Source organism: Amborella trichopoda, chromosome 5 (assembly GCF_054954075.1).
Source record: "Amborella trichopoda isolate Santa Cruz 75 chromosome 5, AtrichopodaSantaCruz75HAP2 v2.0, whole genome shotgun sequence".
Lineage (NCBI taxonomy): Eukaryota > Viridiplantae > Streptophyta > Magnoliopsida > Amborellales > Amborellaceae > Amborella > Amborella trichopoda.
The window spans coordinates 19,144,201-19,155,059 of record NC_142340.1 but is presented as its reverse complement, the minus strand read 5'-3'; the positions used below and the strand labels follow the sequence as shown (position 1 = coordinate 19,155,059).

Below are 10,859 nucleotides of genomic sequence, written 5' to 3'. Positions count from 1 at the left end.
ATAATGAAAATCAACCATCACAAATATCTACTCAAAACATTCCAGATAAAATTATTGAATATACAGATGGAAATATTGAAATTCAATTCAACCCAAAAAATAGAATTACGCTAGATGAAGCATCCATCTCAGGAACTTCAAATAATTATTCTTTCCGATAATCAGAACCAGCAAGAAAGTCTGTTACTACATATAATAGGATCCCTTCTACCATACATATGCCATCAACACCAATAAAACCACAAATTACTGACTTACTAAGAACACCTGATAATATCATTATTCCTCAATACAAAAAAGCTCAAGAAGAACCTACTGAAGCAGAGTTCATCCAAGTATTACAACTTGAAGAAACATTTGATAAAGAATATATCATAAATGATTTTTTATCCTTAGAATATAAAAATATCAGAGAATGGCATATCAAAACTTTTGAACCTAAATTAGTGGAATTGTTTTACAAAAGATTTAACAAATGGAGAAACAAAGGAAATAAAGGAACATGTTTTTTTTATTGGCTAAAAGACATTTTAAGCCAAAAGGGTATCCCTATTCCTAATTTTGAAATAAATACACTAGAAACCCAATATACAGTATTTAATACTACTGAAGGAAATACAATTAAAACCATACATCATCCTGAACAAAGCTTGAAAATACAAGGAGTTGCTACTAAAGCCTCTACCACAACAGGATTAAATATAGAATCCTCAACCTCGACTTCAACCCAAATGGTTGTATACGAAACCGTAGCAACACCATATAAACTAAATAATGCAAATATAGCTCGTATAGAATTGCTTACCCATAATTTAAAATGACCCAAATACCATCATTTTTCACGGGTATTTCGTTCATTTTATATTCTGAGAAATATTTTTTATATATATTTTATTTGTGCGCCCTATTTTTTAGTACACATGTCCAAAAATTCATTATGATCCAATTTATAAAAATATAATTAAAATTAGAACAATGATTTGCATTCTGAACTGTATGATGAAGATCTGACGGTTCCTATTCCACCTATATTACAGCTGGCCAGATATTGTTAACTTTTTCCTATATATATATATATATATATGTGTGTGTGTGTATGTGATGTTAAGATGCTTACACTATGGAATAATTATCATTGTACTCAATAAAATTTGGACAATTAGATACCATTATTTTGTACAATGAGTTCTTATAACAAGGGTATTTTTTGTCATTAAGAAAGGTATGATGTCATTTACATGGAGTGTGACATCACTTACATGGAGCATTAAATGTCACTAGTGTATTTAATGCTCTATATAAGTAATGTCACACCCAATGTGATGTCCAAAATAATTAAATACAATGATAAATTACTCTATAGTGTGAACACCCTAACACACACACACACACACATATATATATATATATCAAACAATATTGAAAAGATGACCTATTTTACCAGATTGGAAGCTCAAAGACATTATTTACGATTTTATGGTGCAAACATCTAAAGAGAGAGAGTCATTAGTATTATCAGCAGTGATATTGAGATCGTACATGACGGTAATTAACAGATAATGTGAGAACATTATTTGAATCAAACATGAAGGCATATAGCATTCGTGAGATTCATTTTACTGTTATGAAGAAACTCAGCTACAAAACATATGTACCCCTACCTTAAGGGGTTTAAGTTACTCTTATCCATATTGTACAAATCGAGCATAAAATTGCATGGCCATGCACTCAATATGGCCGAGAATAATTTAAGGAAATAGTAACACATTCTCACAACTTAAATGGACCTTTCATACATGAAGGCTGCCATAACATGCGCATCTTCCGTACATTCTGGCATTCCCACTCATGGAGGGAGGTCTCACACATTATCATAAGGTGCAGGTCTGAGAACGAAACCGGTTGTAACTAGGCAACCGTTGAATCGGTCCCAATGCAGCAATGGCAACATCCTGAAAGTAAAGAAAAAACAAATTCCAATATATTGTACGAAGTATAAGATATTGTGGTGTTTAACAGGATTAAAAGTGATGTTACATGGGTTTAAACTCCAAACTTCAGAAGAAAAAGATATCCTCACCTTGTCAATTATAAAGTCATGTGCCGCCTGCTTAACTGCATCTGCATCTACTGCATCTATCCGTGCAAACAGCTCCACAAATGGTACGATCCTACCATATGTCAACAACTGCACCAACGAATGAATGCAAAGCCAATTATTATGAGTTTAGATGACCCCACCAAACCAGCAGTACATACAGATTTGCAACTACCTGGCGTCCGTTGTTTTCTGCAATTGAGCTGGAACCATCAATATGAAGCATGAGGGCAGACTTCAACTGCAGAAAAAAGTCATTAATTGGATGATAGAGTTTTAAAGTTACAAACAAGGAAAGGACCCAAAAAAAACATGGAGGTCCTTAGAGTAGAGCTGGTAAGATGTGGACAAGTTATTATCAAAAGCTAAAAGAGTTATACTAGGCTGCCCAGCAAACAGAAGAAACAGAGTATTGGATAACCCAACAAATTTGTAAAGAAATCACTTCAATAATATCCATTTAATCATGTTTGTATGAATATCCCACAAAATAGCACCTAGTAGAACTAGCAGGAGAAAAAAAATCTTGTTTTTTTTTCCCGTAATCATAGAATAATACTAATATAGAAATACGAATATTCCGAGGGTGGCAGTCCAAAACATTGACTTACATATGCAGACTTTTGCCTATTTCCGTACCACAGTGCAAAGAATAGGAAAAGGATATAATGGAACCCAATAAAAAAAAAAGAATGATGAGGTAAGCATCATTCATTTCAGGGAAATTTGCGCTAATATCCCATATAAATCAGAGTATTTAATATATGTTCCCCACATTTTTACATTTTATGCTCATATCCTTTTCTCTCCACCCCCCCCTCCCCAACCAAAAAAAAAGGAAAAGCAGTTCAGAACTATTACTTCCAGTCTGTTCACTGGAATTCCAATGAGCGGTTCAAAGTAACAGTTCTAGACCACTTTGGTCTATCGTTTCATCAAGTTCCAGACTGCTTTGACACCTACAAAGAGCAGTTTGGAACTATTAGTTCTGAACCACTTTGATTCCTTGCAAGGAGCCATTTGGAAGTCTTAGTTCCGGATCACTTTGATTCCTCAAAATGAATGGTTCGAAGCTAATAATTTTGAGCTTCTTTGATTCCAAAAGGCCGAGCAGTCTCGAACTACTTCTTGAGCACTAAGCAGAACCAGACCTTGAATGAGGTTTAATGTAGTTGATGAGAGGAAAACATACCACTAAGAGTGAAGCCAAACAAGGTATTGAACAAGATGCAATTAATAGAACCCAATAAGGTTCAGAAAGTGCTGGATACGTGTGGCCTTTCAAAGCCTTGACACCCTTGTACTAAAAAACTATTCTCTTAATGGATTGCTTAGCTCCAGCAGGAGCATGAGTCCGATAGGTATTAAGGATGTGGCTCAAGCGCATCCAAGGATGTGCACATGTACTAAAAAGAAGTCCCCTAAACCTTGTATTGTAATGAACAGACCCAAGAGTGACCTCATCTTCTTCTTGGAGGGAGCACTTGTAACTCATAATGATGCTCTTGCGATCCCGCCAACTATTAAAAGACTTTGATTAACCAACCATGAACCGCTGCATATACGACTGTGGGTTCCATTTGGTCGGTTTGATAATATGGCCCATGGGCTACAAGAATAGTCCATGGGCTACAAAGAAAGATGTGAGAAAACCAAATTAGAAAAAGACCCAGAAGGACAGCACGTGTGGGAATGGCACATGTGAGGGCCAAACAGCCAATATAAGCCATAAAACCCAAAACAGGGCTCATATGGAACCCATGCACCACAAAAAAAGGAGGGGGGGGGGGAAGGCCACACCAGAATGATGTCATTATGACATCATCAATGGATCCCCTTCTCTCTCCTCATGGTTGCTTTACCAGGCTTGAGCATTGTAGAGATTTTATGGGCAATTTCATAAAATGCCTCACTTTCCCATGCTTCAGATTTGTGGAACATTATGATGGGCATTTTGGTAATTGGTTCCCTAGGGGCACATGTCAAAAAGATCCCTTGAACACAAGTAAACCTACAATTCCTTGAGACACATGTCAGCTATATATTTGAACACATGAAAGTTAGTCCAGGGGATCATGGAATATTGTCTCTCTCTCCTCTTAATACAAAAGGAGAGAGAAACCATAAATGGAGTTGCATCCCCACCTAGATCTCCCTCCCTGTCTTTCTCCTGATCGAAGGATGCGATTCTTGGGTTACGTGCCCTTTAAAGGCATTGAGAGCATGTAAAAAATGCTCCCTATGTTGCATTCAATTGGCTTTTCAACATTGCTGTGGTGGCTTTATGCATCAACAACGAACCTGCATGAGCCTAACATCAAGTAAGTGCCCATGAGCGGTTGAATGGTGGGTTAACCTTTGCTATGACCACAGGTATATAACTGTAACAGTTAATGAACTAGTCCAGGACCTTTTTTTTTTTTTTGGAGGGGGGAGGGGGGGTGAGTCAATGGGGAGAGGGCCCCTACCCTTGTTAGGAATTGAGCCTAGGACATAGCATTGCAAATCGTCAAGCGCTAACCAATTAGGGGCCCGGGCCCTTTTCCTACTAGTCCAGAACTTGATGGAGGCATACAGCATATACCTCATACTTTTACAGGAATAAATGAATTACAGGCCCTTTTGTCATGTTTGTCAACTAGTATAGGAAAAATGCAAGCCAAATGGCATGATAAACTAGCTCACACACCAGATTTTATGGAGATGGTACAGAAAACCCTCCGTATCAATGGCAAAGTTCTCCACCCTAAGATTTTATTAAGCCGCACGTGACATATCAAAGGGATATCATATAACTTCCTAGTTTGCCCCTGTAACATGGCATTGTTGCCTACCCTACCGATCCGATAAAGTCTCAGTCTGACCAACCTATCAGCATCTCAAATACCAAAAGGTTGTGTTTTCTATAATTCAAAGAACACTAGGACCCATCCAGACTGAGTGGATGCTCCTCCATCTCATCTGGTCTTATAATACGTCCGCACAAAATTAGCCATTTATTAATACAAGTACAGTAGAATATCAAAACGTACCGACCCTACATGGAATCATACAGCATTCTCCTTTCAAGTTTTGCCTCCGAGAAGACTCATGCATGTAATGGTAATTCCATGCAAAGAGAATTCCATATTGCAAAAGTAGTTCACCAACCCCCACACCATAGTCACCACATTGTGGTTTCCATTCCCATTGATACCACCCACTAACAACTTCAAAATATTTACCCCTAAACCATTTGAAAAAAATGGGTAAGGACCTGTCTTCCCCACTCAATTACCCAAAAACAAAAAAAAAACTACTACTCAGAATGCCACCAATTGGTTCCACGCCCTGCACATGCATCCGTTGTTCCTCTAGCAGAAATGTGGCATTGCCTAAAGTCCATTACACCAAGTATAATTTTTTCAGGGACTTGAGCATGTCGATAAGGTTATGGACATCAACAAGTACTTCCATGCATATTTTCCAGTAGCTATGCATGGACTCCAGAATTTTGTTCTACATAATAAGCATGCCTATGCCAACAGCTGACGCTGGAAGAAAGAACAAGATGTTCATCATTTGCTCCTCCAAGAAAGTCACTTGGTGCAAGTCATGGGTGATTCCAATACAATGTTTTGTGGCCCTAGCAACCATTCAATGGGTTAGGTAGACCAATTATAGCATAACACTCAAGAAGTTTCAGAAGATAGGGATTGGAGAGCAACACTAAACACATACAAGAGCGTCCTCATTATATGTTGGCTAGAAAGAGATATTTTGTCTAAATATCATAACAACATTGAAACAATATTGAATATGCTAGCATATAACAGAAGAAGACATCGTTTCAGGTTAAGAGAAAAGAGATCGGGAATGGACCCAATAACCTCCAACAAACCTAAACACTAACAACTCTTAAAAAGCCATGTGAATCAAAAATACTATATTTTATTGCCTTAAAACCAAAATGAAAATCATTCAACATGTAACAACTATACTAGTAGCTATTAAAACCACTCCTCGCTTATCGAATCTTTGGAGGAGAATGTCAATTCCCCAATTCATGGGTCACAGTTAAAATGATCCATATCACATATTCATTTTCTTCTTTGGAAATCATTAGATTCAAACAACAAGGGCATGCAAATTTAGTTGTTACAAAAGTCTAAACAACAGGAAATAGAAATAATGCGCTCTCAACAAGAAGCAAAGAAGCATCACTTTTTCACTACTACTCTTTCAGAATAATATCTCAAAAAACGGAGCATGAATTTCCATCAAAATGCTAGGCTTCTGTCCCTCATGCTCAGTATTGAGCATTAAAATTTTGAAGGATTCCTATCATAAAATTCAATAACCTTAGGACCTGTATGGATGACAGCTAATTTTATCAGGAATAGACAAGCTTATCCAAAATAATGATTATCCCATATAATATTACTAACTTATCCAAAATAATGATTATCCCATATAATATTACTTTGTACTACGTTGTTAGGTGTCTGGTAAGGACACAATAACAATTTATTAGTTGTTTGGTAAACCCAATCATCTATCTGGTGTAAAAAACTCTTTTTAATATTCAATTACGCAAATCCCCTCAAATTTTGGATAAAAAACAAGCCCTACCATATTGACCCTCACTGCGTAATGTTCCCCAGAACTAATTCTCCAAAGTTTGGGGGTTTTGAGAAAGGAGCTTTAGGGTTAAATGTGTGGCCTGTTTTAGGGGTTTTGAGACTCGTTCGATGGGGTTTGAGTATTCGCAGGAGGTGGGTTGTGAAGATGCAGATGGGGATTATTTGAGGTTTTGGCTACAGGTTTTATGGGTCTGAGGATTTGCAGAGGAGGTTTCATGAAGAAGGAATTTATTTGGGGGGTTTTTGAAAATTGTTTTAATGGGGTTGAGGAATTTACAGGGAGTAATTGTTTTAATGGGGTTGAGGAATTTACAGGGAGTAATTGTTTTAATGGGGTTGAGGAATTTACAGAGAGACAGACAGAGAGAGAGAGAGGGAGAGATTAGTTTTTAGGGTTTCTGAGCTGCTGCTAATTATGGACCTGGCTACAACTTTGAGCAGCAGCCTGAAATTGATGGTATGCTTCAGACCTAGAGCTGAAATCAAAATTTGCATGTGTGAAATTCATGGCTCTCGTTAGTGATTCTTGAGATAATGGATGTTTTCAGCAACAGCACTGTGAGAGAAACAGAGAGAGATTAGCGGCTCCTGGCTGTCATTAATGGTAGAGCTGGCTGCAACTTTGAGGTTTAGAGAGAGAGAGAGCTCGTGCAACTTTGTGAGTTTGACAGAGAAGAGAGAGAAACTTAGTGGGTTAGGGGGGAGAGAGAGAGAGAGAGAGAGAGAGAGAGAGCTTGATCATGCAACTTAGTGGGTTTGAGAGAGACACTGAGAGCGCTTAAGCTTGCAGGGAGGGGTGGGAGGAGAGAAAAGAAAGAAGGGGCTGACAAAGTTGGATGAAGATATAAAGCACAAGTTAAAGGGTGTGGTTACTACAAGGTTGCAACCTTGAACAATCCAATTAAGGCGCACCTCCAAAACAATCATAAGATTATCTGAAAATCTATTTTTATATCTAATTATAAAATTTTAAACTCCAAAAATGATTAAAATCAAGATCTATAAACATATGAAAATCTTGATAATGGACGGTCAAGATAATGTATTGCAAGATGCACTATTTCTGGGACTCAAAATCTTTTATTTTATTTTTTATATTCATACATCTCGATGTCGAGATGATCAATTAGAGGGTTTTTCAACATTAAAACAACCTTTTCCAATGGATTTTTGAAGTCCATCATTAATTCTACATTTTAAGATTGCAACCTTATATAAACTTTTTCTCAAGTTAAAAACACTTTTCATTTGAGATAACTTTATTTAAAACCTAACTATAACACATGACCAGACAACAAATAGCTCCTTATCATCCATATCTTTAACTGAACAGTTAATTACTTGTGATAACGGGTGCATCCAAACAGACCTTAAGGATTTGACCATCCCAACTAAAGGATAGCATCCGGTAAGGCAAAATTAAAAAACAAAAAGAAAAAAAATAGTAATAAAGAAAGAGTGGTGTTATCGATGCAATAAGGACAATGCAGCGCTGTTGTGGAAGTCAAAAACCACCCTCCATTCGATAAGAACCTCCAGGGCCCCATGCTTAGTAAGATTGTACACCTCAGGTGGCTATCAAAGTGATCCCACCTTCCCAGAGCGGAACCATGGGTAGAAATTTGTCCGAAATAAGTGGGTAAATGATCAATAATGATTCACACCCATGTTAAGTATGTTTGTTAAAAGAAACAAAGGATCAAATGCAAATCTATGAAGAAAATAAATCATTAATGTTTCATGTTTTTGTACATATTTAAATAGTAAAAGAGATGCTTAAATCCAGGTCAGTCAAAAAAAGGTCTAGCAATCAAAAAAGAAAGTAAGATTGATGCAAATCCATGTAGTATACTCTTTCCAAATCGATAAAGATACTTTAAGCTATATCAATCAAAATAAAGGAAGTCATAAATGCATTTCTCTTAAAATTTCACTTAGAACGAAGTGCACCTCCCACGTTTAACAGCTTTTGTCTAGAACGGTTATGGAATTTCGAGGTTGCCACCTCTTTTATCTCTCTCTTCCTATCCCATGCTTTTGCTTCTTTTTGAGTTTGAAATTTTAGGTGGTACATAGGAAAAGGGCAAAATTTATATATGATATGATCAGATCTATTAAAATGAATTTTTTTATTGACATTTGTGATACGAGCTCCTCCTATACCTTTCTTCCATTAATAAAATATTTATTTAAAAATATTTGGTTAAATAAAATTTAAGTATCAAAAATTAAATAAATATTCATTGTGAAGGACTAATATATATAAGGCTTGAGTAAATAAATGAGTTTTAAAATTCACGAGTAAATATGTTTGTTAAAAATAAGTTCAATTTCTAAAACACATTGTCCATCTAAACAGAACTTCAAAAAAATTGTTATCCATATATGTTTAAAATTTTCCTCTTTTCATATAATCCATACAAGCAATCCCATGAAGACCACAAGCAATGGTCCCCAGCTCCCTCTTCCTCTCCCGCTTCCAAAAAATATGGCCCCATATTTTCAGCAGGAAATACTTGCAGAAGGATTTTGTGTAAGTGGAGCTAATAGGCACATGCACAAAGAAGTTTACATAACTCATCTCAGAGAGATGATGAAGCAAGGGGTACGAATCCAGACACTGATTCATGGAGCAAAATTATCTTGGGGCGGGGAGGGGAGAGGGGGTGTTGGTGTTAAGGAATTCAATGGAAAGCTCATTGGATACTTAGGAAGATACTCTGGACTCGAGGAAAAGGACATAAGTGGAAGTTCGAATTCTTTTAGCTAGTTTTTCAAAGTAGTATGGGGTATCCAACACTTCAGCACGAGAGAGAAATCAGGCATAGATATGATATAGTGGGGCATAAGCCCATGTAGGAGTTGAGGCACTCATCAATTTCTGAACTTCTTTTCTTGATTTAATACTCCGTGAAAATTGCAGAGTACATAATAAAACTTTGGTCCAAGGATTGAACGACCCCAACTTTGGGCCATCCTATAGATAATACATGCAATGTGATAGAAATGAATGCATGGCAATGCTTCCGAAAATTAGTATGGGTAACAAAGAAATAGAAATGACAGGATAAGAAAGAAATAGACATGACCAGCTTGATGAACTAAAAGAATCTTCAAAACCAAGCAAAGAACACAGAACAATGAATACCTGAAAATACAGGAAAACATGCACTTCTCAAACTAAACCTTTAGCCCACTAAAGGAAACAAATAGCTTTCATTGTTCCAAAACTATGATTACAAAACAAACCATGCAACAAGTAAAAAGTGGCAAGCCCTGTAGAAGTCTTCATTTCACATCAACATGCGTTACAAACACAGTAGGAAAAGAAGATATAAACATATACCGCTACAAACTATTCATAAAAAATACCTGATTTCGAGCTCTTATCAGCTCGTCCTCTGAAACTCGGTATGCTAATCTACAAAATTCTTGCATCATGAGATTTGACAAATCATCCAGCCGGTCAGGCTGCAGCCAATATCATGAACCAACAATCAGAGAAACAAAAACAGTGTGAATCAGAGAACATCAAAAAACAGAGCATGCATAAAGAGAATCCCATAACCCATGCACTGGTCTACTTCAAACAAGATTTATAACCACAACCTGGAGACAAGTATTAATAAACCACTATAACTACATTTAATGTCATTATATGTACATGCTAGAGTCATGTTACATATCCACTTGTTACGTCATGCATCTATACAAGGAACTCAAGGGTACCCATCAAGGAAGGATAGGTGTGTCAATAAAGACATATGATAGTCCAGAATAGTACATGTAATCACCTCAGTTGCAAAGAAAACTGACAGCCTATGAGGCCATGTGCAACACATTTTGGAAGCAAAAGGATGAACCTACAGGAAAGGAAATGAAGTATCTACATGGATGAATGAAGTAAGGCACAAAATAAATCTGATTTGAATTTTCATAGTGCTGCAGGAGCCAAATGTTTTACCCCCAATTAAAGGGGAAAAATGATGCGTACCTAAGTTTATAATGAATTGCATGAGGGGAAAAGTGTAAATTTATCCCAGTCTATATCTTTTATATGTTCAAAGAATAACAAAATGGGACCATTTAACCCATTACACTAAGTATTCATAAATAGTTAATTCTAACTCAAATCCAAT

The 10,859-nt window shown here is 36.6% G+C and overlaps 1 protein-coding gene across 1 annotated transcript in view; it reads right to left on the bottom strand.

The window, feature by feature from the left end:
- Positions 1-1,573: 1,573 nt before the first annotated feature.
- The window catches only part of LOC18448229 (putative mitochondrial-processing peptidase subunit beta, mitochondrial), a 29,520-nt gene continuing 20,234 nt past the window's right edge, over positions 1,574-10,859 (bottom strand). Inside the window, exons 6-9 of the mRNA XM_006858302.4 lie at positions 10,093-10,191; positions 2,274-2,339; positions 2,081-2,188; positions 1,574-1,952 (exon numbers count right to left, since the gene is read on the bottom strand). Of these exons, the coding sequence (XP_006858364.2) occupies positions 1,872-1,952; positions 2,081-2,188; positions 2,274-2,339; positions 10,093-10,191 (354 nt within the window). The 3' untranslated portion in view covers positions 1,574-1,871. The remainder of the gene's footprint in view (positions 1,953-2,080; positions 2,189-2,273; positions 2,340-10,092; positions 10,192-10,859) is intronic.